At 34.7% G+C, this 19,386-nt stretch overlaps 1 protein-coding gene across 2 annotated transcripts; it reads right to left on the bottom strand.

Annotated features, from left to right (window-relative positions):
* Positions 1-692: 692 nt before the first annotated feature.
* LOC101898661 (peptidoglycan-recognition protein LC) lies at positions 693-18,174 on the bottom strand. Of its 2 annotated transcripts, none has more exons than XM_011294088.3 (4): positions 17,849-18,174; positions 10,770-10,994; positions 1,458-1,597; positions 693-1,387 (listed from the first exon to the last, which is right to left on the bottom strand). In XM_011294088.3, the coding sequence occupies exons 1-4, from the start codon at positions 18,099-18,101 to the stop codon at positions 1,004-1,006; spliced, it is 1,002 nt and encodes a 333-aa protein (XP_011292390.1). In that variant the 5' UTR covers positions 18,102-18,174; the 3' UTR covers positions 693-1,003. The 2 variants fall into 2 exon arrangements, with proteins under 2 accessions (XP_011292390.1, XP_005183249.1); XM_005183192.4 differs by having other exon boundaries at positions 1,458-1,582.
* Between the last annotated feature and the right edge of the window lie 1,212 nt (positions 18,175-19,386).

The raw sequence follows: 19,386 nt of genomic DNA, 5'->3' as shown, positions 1-19,386 counted from the left end.
GCCAAAGAGGTCAGCTGAAAATGTGCAACTTCTGTTGGCCACCAGAAAACAAGCGCCGGCCATGGTGATGGTGTGGGCCGCCATAACAGCCGATGTTCGCTCTCCGCTTGTACTAATCGGCCGTGGCATCAGAATAAATGCCGATTATTATCGCGAAAATATTCTGGAGAGTGTATTAAAGCCTTGGACACGCAAACAAGGAATAAGGCTGTGTTTTTCTACGCAATGCAAACATTTGTATACCCTCCATCATGAAAAGGACATTATATTTAACTTGTCATTCCGGAAATAAACCATAACTTTTGTCTTTCACCTTAGAAATTCGTCGTAGAAATCACGATACAGCCCACATAATATGACGTAAAGAGAAATTTGGCACAATAGTTTGTATTGCTATTGAAAATGAGGTATATCGGTCCATGTTTTCTAAAATTTCGTATTTGTATTTCGTAATGGATTTTAGCTCCGACGGTATACCAACCATCCTAGACCCAATACAAACTATAGTGGCAAATTTCGAAGCTCCACGTCCAATAATGTGGATTTGTATGGCGATTTCAACAGACAAACAGACGGACATTGTTAAATCCACTTACAATGTAATGCTGATAATGAATATATATTTAATATACCCTCCTTTCCAAGGTAGAGTGTATAAAAACACAATAATAGAGCAGCATGGAAAACAAGTATTACAAGTGACCAGAAATTTTGCGCAAAATTTTATTCCATTAAAATTACTAATTAATAGTCTATTGACTTAAAATCACTTGACATAGGTCTAGTTAGTTGTTATGATAACATACAAACGAATGTAAATCCACCAGCTAACTACTTTCGGACTCTGTGTTGTCCCATCTTTATACTTCTTTGTCTGGTGTGAGGAATAAAGGCAGCTTTTTAAATGATTTACAGGACAAATGATAACGAATTACAACCAATGACAGTATTCCAATGATTCGATTGGCATTAAACTTATTTTAGGTATTTAAAACTATGCTGATCAGTGATCTGACCAATGAGGCCAGTCTTTGAAACTTTCATACAATGCATCGGCAGATGTTGCAGTCGATGTTGGGTCCAATTTATTTGCTCCGACTATTCTATAATCCGACGACAGTTTGCCCAGGCGAACACCTTCGGCCAGCAATAACCTGGTTACGTTGAGCTGTTTCTCCGACGGCATTTGTTTCTTAAACGACCCGATGTACGCCAGACTTATGCTATCATCGTTGTAACCCTGGATGACGGAGCCACGATAATCCCAACCGCGACCCTCGTAAACGTTGCCATCTCCACCAATTAGGAAATTGTAAATGATATCATCCTGTTGCTGGGACTCGATGTTGAACGTCTGAGTGTAGCGCACCGTGAATGTACAGGCAGCCTAAATATTCAAAGGGTGTTGTTTCTTATGAATGAAGAAAACAGTTATGAAATGCATTCTCTCAACATACCTGTGTTTCACAATCTGCAGTTCGTGTATGGATAACAATGATTCGCTCAACAGGAAGTTTCAGTGGAATCATATCTTTAATCGGAGGCTGGGCTAACCATTGATCGCGCACCACAATTTCCAGAGCTGGCAAACATGAAACTAAGATATATTAATAAACTGTGTTTTTTGATCGGTGTTTAAAAAAATGTATACATTTTCGTAGTTCTTCTGAAGAATCGAAATCTTGTGTGATAAGAAGAAAACAAACTTGTAATTTTCACTCTAAGGATATGAATTGTATTAAATCTGTATAAAAGAAAGATGTATTGGCTACTACGCTTATAACTGAAGAAACGCAGGTCTGATTTTAACGATTCATACAAATTCGGAATTTTCTCTTGGCAGAAAAGCTTAAAATCCAAAAAAATAAAAAATTTGCTTAAAAATTTGAAAATTTTATTGACTCCAGAACGCCTTGGCTGTTTTTGACAATTCATACCATTCCGGTGGTATCTTGGTACAAAATCGCTTGAAAATATGCCAACAAAAATGTAAATGAAAACAGTCTTTTTGGCGTGAATTTTTTTTTCAATTTGACATAGTGTATTGAAGAGTAAATTTTTTATTGTTTTACATTCTGAATGAATAATATTAAAATTAAAATAAGTGCCAATGCGATGTTAAATGGCAATACAATGGACCGACAAAGCGTTATGGGGCTCATTTAAAAAAGCTGCAAAATTCATTGGCACTGCAATCAGGGAAATACCGAATGTAAAGAGTGCAAAATATTAGAGCGAATTTCACATTTAGTAAGAAAATGATTTCTATCCTTCCAGAAATTCTCCCTAAAATTTCAAGATACCTTAAATCGCTTTTGCAGGTCATTATATGGGTCATAACCCCCGCATAAGGGTACAACCCGATTTCAAGTATATTTTACATTTTAACCATATTTTTCATACCAATTTCGTCAAATGTTGGTTGTTTGAAAAGAAATCATTTTTGCAAAATATGTTTTGGTTAAGATTTAAGCTATTTTCGGGGACTTCGCCCACTTTTTTCATTTTTTTTTTTGAATCTTTTTTTAAGTGTAGAAATTTTTTTCCAATTTTCGGATAGGGTCTTGGTCTTGACCACATTCATTAATTGATTTGACTAAAAAATTGTATTTAGGCTACCCTCGGGTAGAGAACCATCTTACAGATAATTGTCCACATAATCATTTATTTAAGTATAATCCCCATATTAGTGTACCCCCAAGTGTGGTCAGAAAAAGGAAATTTTGCATTCTATTAAATTTGTAACCTCCAAGAGAATATTAATTGGGAACGTAGATTTGGGATGAAATAAACTCCGAAATGTCAAACAGGGACCCATTCAGTCGGAAATTGTGGCAGAAACATGAAAGAAATTAAATATTAGGTAGGGGCAAGGGACCGAACATTTGTTTAATAGTCATTGAATTATACTATGATGAAAAATATGGAATTTATGGGGTCTCCAACGCACAATTTAAATGACAACAAAATTAATTCCCATCTTACGGTAATGGGTGATCATTCTGAAATCATTCTGCCCTCAATTAGGAGTCGGACAAAACTAAATACCTCGCATCACAGTATTCTAAACGGAAATACAAATTTCAAATTACAGCTCATTTGAATGGAAAATGTTGCTAAGCTCTTTATAAAACCAAAAATTGAGATGAGTTTCCACATGGGGCTATTATAGATGTTCTATATCATATAGGTTTTTAACACTCAAATTAAAGCCTACGGCTGAAAAATAAGATCAGGCTATTCAAAATATCTAAATCCGACGGTAGGTGAACATCTATTATAATTTTTTCCACGAATATTTATTTCTATTTAGAAATTACTATGGTGTCATTACTCATAATAAAAATTGTGCTGCTTACATAACTCAGATCTGTGATTTATTATGCTTTAAAAATATGCATTAAAGACTAACAGTACGGGCCGACAACGCGGACCAGACCAGGTAGTTTCTAATAAATTAAAAAAAAATTTTTTTTCTAAAATATTTTTTAAAATGTTAATCCATATTTAAAGAAATACATTTTAAAATTCTGGCGACTACAGGTGTTTATCCCAAAATGCATGGCAGTCGTGCGAACACTGGCTAAAATGACCACATTTGACAACATTTTATTTTTGTGTATTTTGGCTAAATTGTATCACCGTGGAGAAACGAATACAACGACTCAGTTTAACGCAAAGTTCTCTAAACATTTACCCTTTCGGAGGGATCCGGGCCCACCTTGGCTACGTCGGTGGATTCATCCAGCACAATTAATTACTTAATTTCTCACCCAAAAATCGCACAATCAGTATTTGCCAAGTTTCAGAAAGGAGGGTAGGAGCATCCACCTTGAAAAGGAGGGTATATTAACTTTGTCACTTCGTTTGTAACATGCCTAAATATTTGGATTTAACGACTGTATTTCCGTTGAAATCACGATACAGCCCACAATATAAATGTTGAACTTCAAAATTTGGCATAACGATTTGGATTGTGTCTAGGTTGGTTGGTATTAAATTTGGTACGGCCCAATATAACGCTACCTTCTGATATTCGGTGATGATTTTCGTCAATTTTTTTACGGATTTTTCTAAAAATTGGTATTTGTATTTAATAATAAATTCTAGTTTCAATGGCAGAATATTAAATATTTAGTTCCAAATTTTTCTATAGAGCACATACAGCGGTAACCATTGATATTCGGTATTTCTTTAATCCTAGTATAAAATTGTCTATAGAGGTTCCCGTTCTGGTATGGCCCCCATATAACGGCCTCAACCACATGGTTTTTTGAAAAACTTAACAGTATTATCCAAACGGTCTTACTGGTATCTGTAATTTAAAGTGGAACACATTTGAGTTCAGATACTTTTATATAAAAACTAGCTGGCCCGGTCCGCGTTGCCGGCCCGAAGTTTTAGGTTTTAATGCAAATTGTGTATAGCATAATATTTCACAAATCTGGCTCATAAAGGTGAACAAATTTTAATATAAATATTGATCCGACTAAATAGAAATAAATACCTATCAAAGTTAATTACGCTTTTTCACCCATAGCACCTGAAATTGCGCATTAGAGTCCCCAAAAAGTCTATGTTCTTATTCATAGTAAAAAAAAAAGACAATTAAACAATGGCCGTGTTGCTGTCCGCCAATCGGTAAAAATCACTATAGATCGGTGGCCCTGGGGACTGTACCAAAATATTTACATATGTTCGCATTTTTCTGTAAGATGGTTCTCTACTCACAAAGTAGCCTAAATACAGCAAAATCGATTGGAAAATGTGATCAAGACCCTCGAAATAGGAAAGCCAAGATGCCAAATAAAGGCCAAATCAGTTGAAAAACGTGGCCAAGAACACGGTCATAGCTGAAATCAGGTATACATTCATATGAAGGTTATACCAAAACGTAGCCCAACCAATATTCTCTTGGGGGTTGCAAATGCAAATACAAATACAAAACTTTCTTTTCTGACCACACATTAGATGTGAAAGTGGACTTGGGGACACTCCAATGTGCGGACTTTACTTAAATAAATTCCGATGTGGCAATTATCTGTGTGATGGTTCCCTACAATTGGTCAAGGCCAAAATGGGCCCTTCTCTGAAAATTTCAAATTTTATGCGAAGAGGTTCTCTACCCCCTTAGAAACAAAGATGCAAAGGTCCAAAATATGAAAAAAGTGGACAAGACCCCAAAATAGCTTAAATCATACGATGGTTATATAAATATGAAATCGGGTTGTACCCTTATCCGTGAGTTATGATCGATATCATGACCTGCAAAAGCGATTTAAGGTATCTCGAATGTTTGGGAAGAATTTCTGGAAGGAAATAAATCCTTTTCTTACTAAAAGTCCCATTCGCTCTACTATTTTGCACCCTTTAAATTTGGTATTTTACTGATTGTACTCCCAAAGAATTTTGCATTTTGAGCTCTCATTGGACGGATTATTGTCACATGAAATGACACGCTTTGAAATGAGCCCCATTAGGCCTTTTCGGTAATTTTTTGAGATTTTTTGCAATGAGATCTCTTTTTCGTGATTTTTTAGCGATTTTGAAAAAGCAAAACCCAATTATCTTTTAACTTTGGTGTGACTGCGTTAAATTATTTTGATATCATCTATTCCGTTTCTCCACCACATATTCGGTACTACACTTCCATGTAACACGCCATCAATTTCAGTTCCCAAAAAATCAAGTCAATTAATAAATTGGTATTAATATTCGAATTCAAAAATAAAATATAAAAAAACACTACAAATGTACATTAGAAAAAAAGTAAGCCAAAATGGAAAAAAAATCCTGCAAACTAAAACATTACTATTGTACATTTCAAAAGTCAACATGAAAATGTTAATATATTACATTTTTCCTTTTCGGACAGGAGAAAATTTCGAATTCGTATGAATCGCTAAAATCAGTCCAGCGGTTCTTAAGTTATAAGCGTAGTAACTAACACAACTTCTATATATATATATAAATCAATTGTTGTTCGTTGGCAGTGGAATCAGTTGCAAACGGCTGGACCGACTTGCATAATTTTTTGTACAAACGTTCATCATAAACCGAGTTAGGTTTTTAAAGAAAAAAATATTGACCGCGCCTACTTTTACGCCCACTATCTTGATTTATCTAAAATCTTTATATTTGCCAGATAATGAAGACATCGGTTTGAAAAATATTACACGAGATACTGTTGACTTTCCCTCCAACCCTAGGGATTAATCTATCTATATATATCAAATAAAGTTGTGTTAATTGCTACGCTTATAACTCAAGAACCGCTGATCTGATTTTAACGATTTACACAACATCTCTTGGAAGAAAAAGATAAAATCCAAAAAACATTGCGTAAAAATCTGAAATTTGAAGATTTTCAATTTGACTTTTGAGGTGTACAATAGTAATGTTTTATTTTGCATGATTTTTTCCATTTTGACTTACTATTTTGGAATGTACATTTGTAGTTTTTTTTTTTTTTGCATTTAATTCTAATATGATGTGTAGTCTTTTTGGGTAGTATAAAGCGACGACAATTATGGAGTGGCGGACCTAAATAGATTATGTCAAATTAATTTAACGTGGTCAAACCAAAGTTAAAAGATAATTACTTTTTTTCAAAATTGCTAAAAAATCAAAAAAAGAGCCTATTGTATTGCAAAAACATTAAAATCGGGAAAAAAATAGAGAAGATTTTTTGAATGGAATCAAATTTCAAAATAATAGTAAGGACCAAACTTCATAAGGGCCTTTAAACATTAAACAAGTTGAAGATTTGTTTTCAATTTGTTTATTAGTTACTATGCTTATAACTCAAGAACGTTTTTTTCGGATATTCACAATTCATACAACTTCGGAATGGAATCTTGGGGAAAAAAAATTGCGTAAAATATGCCAATAAAAATATAAAAGAAAAAATCCTTTTGGTGTGAATTTTTTTCAATTTAAAAACTATATAGAAGTGTACATTTTTTATTGTTTTGAATTCTGAATGAATAATATCAAAAATTAAATAGTACGCAATACGATGTTAAATAGCGATCTTTCATGTCTGAAATTGGAATTTAGCTTTCAACTCCAGGATCTACATCGAGCTCGAAGAGCAAAACGTTATGGGGCTCATTTCAAAACGGGGACCTACCTACTTCTTTCACATGACAAAAATCCGGCCAATTAAAACCCAATATGCAAAATTCATTGGGACTGAGATCAGTGAAATACCGAATACAAAGGGCGCAAAAAAGAAGAGGGAAAAGGATTTCTATTCTTTCAGAAATTCTTCCTAAACTTTCACGATACCTTAAATCGCTTTTGACCCGGATAAGGATACAACCCGATTTCAAGTATATCATACATTTTAACAATATTTTCTAACTAATTTCGGCAAATGTTGGTAATTTGGGAAGAAACCATCCTTGCAAAAGATGATCACGTTTTGTATAACCATCATATGATTTAAGGAACCGGACATTTGTTTAATCGTCTTTGAATTATACTGTGATAAAAGATATGGACATTATGGGGTCTCCAACGCGCAATTTCAATGACAAGCAAATAAAAAAAATTAAGTTCGACCGGGCAGAACTATTATTATCATCCACTTTGGGGTAAAGGAAACATTTTTATGTAAAAGTATCTGAATTCAAGCGTGTTTCTCTTTAAACTTCATATACCAGAAAGACGGTTTGGATAATGCAGTTAACTTATCCAAAAACCATAAAGTGAATGAGCCCGTTATATGGTGCCATACCAAAACGGGAACCTCTGTTGACAATTTTATACTTCAAGGATTGCCATCTATCAAACCTTCTAAGATACCAAATTTGAAACAACTATGTGGGTAAATGTGACTAGGATTATCAACATAGCCAATATCGGTAGGTATCGTTATATGTGTTAGACAAATCCGAGGAGAAATGTGGGAAGAATCATCAAAATACAGAATTTCGAGAGATACCGTTATATGGGAACTATACCAAAACGTGGACCGATAGATCATTTTCAATACCAACCATCCTATACACAATACAAATTGTTCTGCTAAATTTGGATGCTCTACGTCAAATAATGGAGGCTGTATCGTAATTTAAACAAACAGACATACAGACGGACAAATCGACTTAGAATTTTGTGCTGATTATGAATATACATATGTATATTTTATGGGGTCTATGAAGAAAATTTATGGATGTTACAAATGGAATGAAAAAGGTTATATACCCTCCTTTCCAAGGTGGAGGATATAATTAGCATTAAAGACTAAAATTACGGGACGGCAACGCGGACAGGGCCAGCTAGTTCTTTTATACATACATACATATATATATTAAATATATAGTTAAAACAAGTAAAAAACATTAAGTTCGGCCGGGGCGAACTTATAACACCCCCCACCATTGTGTAAAGAAATCATCTATATATATATATATATATATATATATATATATATATATATATATATATATATATATATATATATATATATATATAGATGATTTCTTTACACAATGGTGGGGGTGTTATAAGTTCGCCCCGGCCGAACTTAATGTTTTTTACTTGTTTTAACTTACATCGAATAAAATCAAATCATGCGAATAGTTACATGAAGACAGCTGTATATGAAGAGAGCTGTATATTAAATCTGAACTCATTTTGGCAAAATGTAGCACAGATATATTGTATGCTAGCTGGTCCGGTCTGCGTTGCTGGTCCGTATTTTTAGTCTATAATACTTCGAAGATCTGGTTATATTATATGGGAACTATGCCAAAATATATACCTATTTTGAATTGGTCTGTAAGATTGTTGTCTACCCCTCAAAGAAGCCTCAACTTCGCTACTTCGGAATATTGATCTACACTGAAAATTTTCTGCGAAGAGCTTTCAACCCCCATAGAAACCTAAATGACATATGAGGGCCAAATCAATAGAAAAGTGTGGGCAAAACCCCGGAAATGGATGAAATCAGGGGATAGCTTCATATGAGGGGTTAAACCAAAACGTCGGCCTAAATTGGTAATTTTTTGCAAGGATGATTTCTTCTTTCTAAGAAATTGTTCGAAATTAGTATGTACAAGTAAAAAAACAGTTAGTTCGACCCTCCGCCATTTGGAACGAATTAGAAAGTTTTCAAAAAAAAAAAAAATAAATAAATAAAATCCATTTGAAATTCTGTTAAAATCTTAAAAATACCGAATATCGGAAGTTGCCAATAAATGGAGGGATATACGATATTGTGGACCTATATAGACAAATCTATGTCTGGGGGTAAAGTACTCACAAAGAACTCCTTGTGGGATTTTCAGATAATTCATTTGAAAAATGTGGCTAAATTCATCGAAATACCAAATTTGGGGGGGGGGTGTTGTACCGTTATATGGGTCTATACGATATCGTGGACGTATATACATAATTCTTTTCCAAGGGATTAAGTACTCACAAGAAACTCCTTGTTTGGAATTTCCGACAATTCCATTGAAAAATGTGGCTGATATAGCCCATCTGTGCGTGATTACAACAGACAGACGGACGGACAGGGCTAAATCGTGTTAGAATTTTACGCTGATCAAGAATATATGTACTTTTTTGGGTCTAAAATTATTATTTCGATTAGTTACAAACGGAATGACGAACTTAATATTAATATCTATTAATACTTGAAATCGGGGTATACCCTTATGTGGAGGCTATACCAAAACGCTGACCGACATAATCCATATTTTGTACAAATGATTCTACATATAACCCATTAGTCTGTATTCCAAAGATGTATTTTTAAATTTTTGGGCCTGGGCGACCAAATTCAATAGTATGTGCCAAAATCTGTTCTATAACCTTAAACCTGAATCGATTACAATTACAACTAGTTGTTATTTTGCAGCTTCGTGTACACACCAAACGCGTGCCAACTCTACACTTCAACAGAAGTCTACATATTGAAAAAAAAAAAGTATCTTCCTTCCGTTCCTATTTCCAAAAACAACATCCTAGGAACACCTTTCCCTACTCCAATTCGAACTACCGTATTTCACTCTCATACAACCAAAATGTTCCATAACCCAAAGGAAAGGAGAAATTATTTTAAAACTAGTAAACAAGCAGCTAAGTTCGTGCGGGCTGAAATTTTAATTTTGGAATTGGAATTTTAAAAATTCCAAATATTGGGTGTTATTATTTTTCGTATATACGAACACATGAACCTCTGCAGTCAATTATCTACCAGAGGGGGTGGTACCAATTGCGAACTCCAAATTTTGAAAAGTGTGGCTAAAATTGTCAAAATATCGAATATTGGGAAGTACCTATACAAAAACGTGACGTGAATTTGTGTGGACAATCTTCTGTCATAAGAGGTAGTATCCATTACAAACTCCAAACTCCAAATTTGAAATGATTCCGGTGAAAAGTGTGACACAAATAATCAAAATACCGAACATCTGAAGGCATAGATATATGGGGGCTATACGAAAACGTTGACCTCTATAGCCAATTATCTGCCAGAGAAGGCGGCGCCAAATACCAATAAAATACCGAATGTATATGGTTACTACACCAAAACTTGGACGTATATACTAACTGTCAAACGGAATGACAAACATAATATACCCTCCATACTATGATTTTAACAAACGGGACTGACAAACTGGCAGAACAATAATATCTAATGCCATCAAATCGATAGTTCCTATTTCATACTTTCGAAATTTACAAAAAGAAACGGTATTTTTAAACTCATCAATTTGTAAACAATAGTCTCGAAATATGGTTTTGGCGAATACCTGAGTTTGAGTTGGTTTGAATATTCGTTCTCGGTTCTTCGCTATTTCCGGGTACAAGATTACATTTGCCCTCCACCGAAACTTGGATCGCAACAAAGAAAGCGGCCATTATTATCAGGGTTAGCATCATGCAGGCGCCGAAGGTCAAATACTCTTTCCGTTTGAACATCTTTGCATTCGCTCCTTCCAAATGAGCAAGGGCTGATGGCTCGGCTATAACTTTGGCTGAAAATAGAGAGGGAAGAGATGTTTATTAGACAGCATTTGGATATTACAATTTTCTTATATTGCGGTGAGAGAACGTGTAATTCTAATAATTTTTTCGTTTCCAATTTTAGAGGGAATTATATCGGAAAAACTAGTTTTATTCCAAATCTTGTTCTACCTTAAGTGGAAATGTGCCATTGTCAGTTCGAAAAATACCAACGCATTAAAACATGTTCACTTGCGAATTGTCCTTCAAATCACCTCGCAATGTACTTTTTGGCCAGTAAACCATGTCTTGGGAGAAACTTAAAAATGGTCCCAACATTTACGCATACAAGTATCAGTTCGAAAATATATAGTTGCCGCAACTGTCTGTTTTTAGCAGCACTGCTCAAAACCGTGTTCTAGAACATGAGTCGAAAAAAGAGATGATTTAAGAGAAAATTAAAATTCTGTTTTTCTATATTTTACCATTCCATTTATTTGTTTTTTTTTTTAAACATGAATGTTTGCCAAAATAATTTATAAAGCAAATGGATAAAAAATATTTATATAAATAATGAATTGACACTGTTTTGTTCTTGATTTAAATAAGCAAAGAGAAATTTGGCTGGAAAGAGATAATTTTTCTTGAGCAGCGCTGTTTTTAGGTACGAGAGACTGGTGAGAAGTAATTGTGTCCTCATTCTCTTCACCCCTGTCACCCACAAATTGATACTTGCCTAATGTAAATCGAGGAATATACGCAAGTTGCTGTTGTAATATATCTATAATTAGTTTATCGGATTTAGTAAAGGCGGTGGATTTCCACTGCATACACATCAAATAAAGAAGGCTAATGCGGCAAAAATGCTGTAATGTATACAAACAAACAGATAACCATGTTTTGATTTGGGAAGATCATGACTTCTAGTTACAAAATAACATATTCGAAATAATTTTTAATTTGTTTTCCATGAGACTATTTTTCGTGATAATGTGAGAAAGGATATTTTTTGGAACCCTCAATGCCTTCAGTACTTCTCAATTGCTAGAAACTGTATCTTAAGTTATTTTAAAAGGACTCAAATTTATTCCATCCGCCCATTGTAGAATTATTAGAAGGTCGAAGCAAAACTACAAAAAAAAAAATACAACTCAACAACAACCACTTAGAAATTTGTTATTGTAAGTATTGCAAGTTTAAGAGTTATATGTCTAAAAATTAAAACAAAACAATAAATTTGTAATAATTTCAAAAAAAATATATTTTTGGAATTTTGGCTTTTGGGCTGAACTTTTAATACCCCCCACCATTGGGTAAACAAAACATCTTTTATAAAACTATCTGAATTCAAACGTGTTTCACTTTAAACTACAAATACCAGTAAGACCGTTTAGATAATCCTGTTAAACTTAAAAAAAAACAAAGTGGGTGAGGCCATTATATGGAGGCAATACCAAAAGGGGAACCTCTATAAACAACTTTTTACTTCAAGGATTGTCATCTACCAAATCTTCTTAAAAACCAAATGTAAACCATTTTCGTGAGTAAATGTGACTAGGATTATCAAAATACAGAATATCGATGAGAATCGTTATATGTGCGCTATAGGAAAAGGTTGATCTAAATATTCAATGTTCTGCCGCCGGAGCTAGAACCCATTATGTACAACAAATACCAATTTTTAGACAAATCCGTGGAAAAATGTTGTAAAAATCATCAAAACACCGAATATGGGGAGGTACCGTTATATGGGGCTATATAAAAACGTGGACATATATCTCTTTTCAATACCAACCATTCTAGACACAATACAAATTGTTTTGCCATCTTTGAAGCTCTACGTCAAATAATGTAGGCTGTATCGCGATTTCAACAAACAGGCCGACAACTGGACATCGTTAAATCGAATTAGAAGTTTATGCTGATTATGAATATATATTCTTTATGAGGTCTACGACACGAATTTTTGGGGATGTTACAAACGGAACGACAAAGTTAATACACTTTATGATATGGAGATATAACACATTTTTCCAGCACCAAATCCATCTATTGAATCAACGCAACAATGAGTTATCCTTGGTTCTTGTATACCATATGTGCGTGACAAAGACATACAAAGTCAAATGCCATAATGTGCACATTTTTTTTAATCCTATTGAATTAAAGCAAGAATGTTGGAAATAGCATCAAATTTTAGAATAAGTTTAGATTTGTTCGAATTGGTCACCTTTGGCACTAATTGTGGCCTTCAAACGGCAAATGAAACCGTCACACGCTGCCCGAATGTTGCTCTGCAGTATTTTGGCCCATTCCAAGCGAAGCGCTTGCTTGAGGTGATCGCTTTGATATTTTTAGTGCCAACCTTGCTTTCCAAAATACTCCAGACACAATAGTCCAACGGATCGGTATCCGGAGATTTTGGTGGCCATTGTGTGCTGGAAATAAAGCGAGGAAACTCATTTTGTAACCATTCTAGGGTGGCGCGTGCTGAGTGCGATGGTGTTGAGTCCTGTTGGAATGTCCAAGGTCTGAGGCCAAAATATTTTCGTGCCCAAAGCTTTAATACACCCTCCAGAATATTTTCGCGACAATATTCGGCATTTATTCTGATGCCACAGTCGATTAATACGACCGGAGAGCGACCATGGGCTGTTATGGTGGCCCACACCATCACCATGGCCGGGGCTTGAGTTCTGGTGGCCAACCGAAGGATGGCAAGTAAACACGATAATTTTGTTTGTTTTAAACTGCTGGATAACGAATGTTTTCTCATCGGAGAAAACCAAATTCGGCAGTCAACCACTTTCGACCAAGCGAAGCAACTCTTTAGCTCTTTTGAGTCTATTTTATTTCTGTTGCGGTGTAAGTTCTTGCACTTTTGGAATTTCGATGAATTTACCCCTGGCTCATTTTTCAATATCTGCCGAATGAAATATTGCAATATGTTCCGCTCAAGAGTCATTTTTCGGCCACTGCGACGCGGGTTTCGATCAAGTCGCTTCTTTACTTTTCGAACCATTTCTGCTGATGTTGCTGTTTTCTTCCGTCCACTTCCTTGACGTCGGGCTTCGCTACCAGTCTCATGGTTACGAGCGATGGTACGAGACACAAAAGAGTTATTCACATTTAAATGCTGAAGTGCTCTAACGATAGCCACTTGTGGTTTTCGAGCCAAATATAAAGAAATAAACACTATCACGCTTGAATTCCATCACGAATAACTTTTTTTCTGGAAAATTCTCACCAAAATGCTTTTGTACGCTTGTAAACAGCATAACGAGCTGTCACTGGAATAATTTCAACTCCTGTCGGACGAGTGGCTTAGAAATGGCAGCAGTCTGAAGTTGTTTGCAGTTTTTTCGTCTCACCCTGTATATCTTTGGCAAAGACATATAGGCCGGTTATTACATCCTTCCGATAGATAAACAAGTAAAAAGCAGTAATTTGGAACGAATTTGAAAATTTTCAAAAATTAAAATTCATTAAATATTATGTTAAAAAATTTAAAATATCTAATATCGGAAGGTGCCAATATATGGGGGATATACGATATCGTTAACTTATATAGAGAATTCTCTGTCAGGGGGTAAAGTGCTCACAAAGAACCTCTTGTGTACAATTTCAGACAATTCCGTTGAAAAAATGTAATTAAAATCATCAAAATACAGAATATCGAAGGTTACCGATATATGGGGGCTATACAATATCGTGGACCTACATAAACAATTCTCTTCCAGAGGGTAAAGTACTTAGAAAGAACTTCTTGTGTGGAATTTTAGACAATTCCATTGAAAAATGAGGCTAACATCATCAAAATACCGAATATCGGGGGGAAGGCTAACATTTTGCAGGTTAAGTTCGTAAATGGACAATTTCGGTCCATGTTTTCGTATAGCCCCCATATAACGGTACCTCCCGATATTCGGTATTTTAATGATTTTAGCGACATTATTCCCCGGAATTGTTTCAAATTGCCAGAAAATACTTTCGCAAATCCACGTTTTCGTATAGCCTCCATATAGACGCATAACGGTATTTTTCCGACCTAACTTAACTGTTTTTACTTGCTTTTAATTAAAATATAGATGCCATTGTGAGAAATATGTAATGCCACTCTGAAAAAAAAAACATTTATTTTAAAGAAAAGATGTAAAAATGAAGCCTGGATAATGTGAACTTTATCCTTCTCTTTTCTAAAGTAAGGGATAACGAAACTGGACTAGAAAAGTGGTAAGAACGGGACATAATATAATGAGATGAATATTTGTTAGGCCGTCATTTAGCAGTCATTCGTTAAGAAGTTAAAAAATTATGATATTGACCTATTTTAGTACTTGGTGACCTCAATATGCCCTAGGTTGCTTGGCCTATTTATTTTAAAAAGGATCAGACTTTGACTACGCTAACTACTCTATATCAAGGTCTAGAGTCAGGCTCTAGAGTCTCGTAGAATAATAAAGATTACCTTGTTAAATTAAAAGAAACTCTAAATTTAGTCCAAAATCCAAAAAAAAATTATGAATTTTCACATTTAAAAAGGAAGACTTTGACCAAACCCCGTGTTTTCAAATTCAAAAACAAAGATTATGTTAATGATAACGAAATCGCTCAAAGCTTTGCAAATTTCTTTTCAGATTTTTTTTTCAAATAATGACTGTCAACCAACTAATCAATAAGGAGTGCAGGCTCTGATTGTGTCCCTACCAAAATGTTGTTATACCAACTTAGCTATCCATTAAAACTGATTTTTAGTAATTATTTTTTATACTCTACACCAGGGTAGGGTATTACGTTTTTTTTTTTTTTTTGTAACAGGCAGAAGAAAACGTGATAGACCCATAGTTTCTTTTGATGATCTGCATAGAAGGACATTCTGAGTCGATTTATGCATGTCCGTCCGTCTGTCCATATATTTTTGTAAACAAGTACAGTTCGCATTTATTGTCCGATCTAGATGAAATTTTGCACATGTCATTTGTTTGACCTAAGGACCAACCCTATTGAAATTGAAGATAATCAGTTAAAATTTAGATATAGCTCCCATATATATCCAGCACCAAGCGTGTAATATTAGCCCAAATAGTACGCAATTATGCACACGCGATCAAATTGAGCCTGGAGATAAGTATGCCAAATTTCATCGAAATCGATCCAGATATAGCTATAGTTCCCATATATATTTTTTGTCCGATTTGTTATTTTTGTCCTTCGATATTCGGGGAAATATATCAAATACAGCTCAGAAATACTTTGCCAAATTTTATCGAGATCAGGCCAGATTGGAATATAGCACCCATACACACCTTCATACGAATTCAAGTTAATTGTGCACCAAATGATTAATACAAGTCCGAATTAAAAAGGCATAAATGCCTCCGCAAATGTAGTAGAAATCGATTAAGAGGGGGTATTCCTCCCATATATTAATTCTTTTGGACTTTGAATTATAACTATAATCATATGCGGTATAATTTTATTCTCACAAATTCCCCATAAAAACGTTTACTTGTTATGTGTTGCTCTACAAAATATGCAAAGGGTTGTAGGGTATCATAAAGTCGGTCCCGCCCGGCTTTTGGACTTTTCTTATTGGTTTCTTTTACGTCCTTACCAACATGATTTTCGGGCGGGGTTGTCGACTATCACAAATCTTATCCAATTTATCTGAATAGTTGTAAAGCGGTTTATCAATAGTATGCAAACTGATGCAATCTATTCAGATTTTAGTAAAGAATTTGATCGTGTCAATCACAAACTTTTAATAATAAACTAAATCATGTAGGCTTCGGTAATAAATTATTGTAGTGGATGTTCATTTATTTAATAGATGACACAATTAGCTTTATTTGAGGTTTTTAAACTAACTAAAATACATTCGGGTGTTCCGCAAAGAATCCATTTTGGACCGGTCCTTTTTCTCTTATTTGTAAACCATTTGTCGGCTTCAATAAAATAGACCAAGTCAGTGATGCATGCAGATGATGTAAAGATATTTTTAACACACATCCAATGAACAGTCAGATTTATTGCAATGTCATCTCAATAGCTAGTTTTCGTGGTGCGATTTAAATTTCATGGATGTAAATAAATGTGCTTTTCACGATCTACTTCCTTATCAACTGTATGTAATATTAAGGGAAACACTTTAACACCCGTGGAATCCTTTGTTGATCTTGGTCACCTAAAGGACCCTAAATTATCTTTTAATAATCATATTATATCAATGATTAATAAAGCAAATGGTGTTTTATGATTTATAAAACGGTGGACCAAGGAATACCCTGCCACCGTATGTTACCAACCAATTATTTGTATAACTTGTTCGGCCTATAATGGAACAGGCTTCAGTTGTATGGGATCTCAAATATGCCATCTACTCTGATAAAATTGAATCGGTGCAAAAACAATTTCCGCTTTTACGCTGAGAGATCTCCATTGAAACAGTGGCATTGCCTTATCGCCCTATACAAGCAGACTAAAATTAATTCGATTATCTACATTAGGTAGTAGACGTATTATGTTCAATGCCATAACGGCATTTAAAATCTTAAATGGTAATGTGCCTTTGGACTCTCTTATTTCTTCTTTTAGAAGGAATATCCCATTGAGATTAAGCAGATATTATCAGTTTTTAAACACTGATTTCCACCGAAATAATTAATCTATGGGCGAACCCATAAATAGAATGGGTCTAGATTTCAACTCTTTGTATGATATTGTAAATTTTGAAACTAGTATTGTTATAAAATAATCTAGAATAATTATGTTTTTAAATGAGTCATATGGCTGGGAGTATAAAAACACACCCGGTCAGAATCCGCCCAATATTTTGAGCATGTTTCTTAGTTAGTGTGTGCTTATTATAAGGGAAAATTCTATTTACCTTTTTCAAAAACATTTTTCGATTGAGTTGGACGCAGCTGTTGGAACGGCATCAGCAGTGATTGCGATTGAAGATACAATTGCCTACATACACACTGGTCACACATCCATTTAATATTCGCCGATGAAAGGAGCGCTAATTGATCTTTTGTTAGATCGACACAAATGCTATGGAATCTTTTGGCACACTCCCCACCGCAAATGATGTACGCCATTTCATCAAGTGGGTTTTCACACTTTTTACAATAGTTCATTTTTCCCGTATTCCTAAAAAACGATCCGGAATGTACAAGTTTGCCGAAGCTACTAGCACTGCCTAGAATTGCACTGGCTATAATGAGTTGTTGATAATACAAGCCAGTGCCACACATTCACACATACCTACATGTATACAAAAACTTATTAATAAAACGATTTAATTGATGTAGGGAATAAAAACCCCCGCAAGCACCGCAGTGCATGAACTGCATTGGCGAAGAATAACTGTTTGTTGTTTTCAACCTAGCTTATCGTGTTCCAATCACCTCGTTCGTTTTGCTTACGTTTTTAAGAATATTTTAAAGCTTTCGTTGTGAGTAATTTCCAGGTGGATTTCCAAGAACTATTAGTTAACATATTAATTGCTCGATGGAAATCCTCCTAATAAATATTTACAGCTCGAAAGAGAAGGGTTACGTTTTTCAGACACATCGGCTTCTTTTTTATTTTAAGAGTTATCAAGGCAAGATGACTTCACTTCCATTCAGATTCTGCCATAGTGAAGAAATTGTTGTAGTGGAAGAATTCAAAGACCGTTCTTGCATCTTTACGGCAGAGGCCTACTTGAACACGTGAAATGCAGCAAGCTGTTTAGCTTGGTTCTCAGTCAACTAAAACAAATGCAGGGATATGGCATCTGGCGAACCAAACTGTCCGAGTTCGAACCGAAAGTCGGATGAAATTTCCGATTTCCGATGGGTATTCGGTTCGACTTCTGACCGAAAGTTGTATGGAGTGACTGAGGTTTTGTCGAAATTAAGGGTAAGATGTAAAATATGTAATTTTTAGCCGACTTTTAAACCGAATTCGCAGGGAAAATGGAATTAATGGTAAATTTGAAAGGGAATTCGGTAGTTGTCGGAACGAACTAGGAAGTAATATCGTGCGAATTTCTGTTTTTTTTTGCCGACTTTTTTCGTTCCGAATTCTGCTCAGAGGACTTATGAAGTACCGATTTACATATTAACAACAACTGCGACAAAGGAAAAAGCTATAACCGTTGACTTTTCAAAAACACAAAGTATCATACACTGGAATAATGTTTATCCAAAAAGTCAGCTAGTTATACCCACTTTGGGAAGGAGGGCACATTAAATTTGTCATTCCGTTTGTAACACAAAAAAATGCACAAAATTAGTGCTATTGAAAAATATCAAAGTTTTTTTTATGAACTGTGTAATATTTATTGTGTTTTATTGTTTGCACCAACATTTAGTTGTTGTAGACATTTTTTAAATACCACTGAATGGTTAGGTGTAGTGCAATTTGATTTTTCACCAC

The sequence above is a fragment of the Musca domestica genome, unplaced genomic scaffold, assembly GCF_030504385.1.
Source record: "Musca domestica strain aabys unplaced genomic scaffold, Musca_domestica.polishedcontigs.V.1.1 9, whole genome shotgun sequence".
Classification (NCBI taxonomy): domain Eukaryota; kingdom Metazoa; phylum Arthropoda; class Insecta; order Diptera; family Muscidae; genus Musca; species Musca domestica.
Note: the sequence above shows the minus strand (reverse complement) of the source record. Positions and strands in the feature narration are given on the sequence as shown.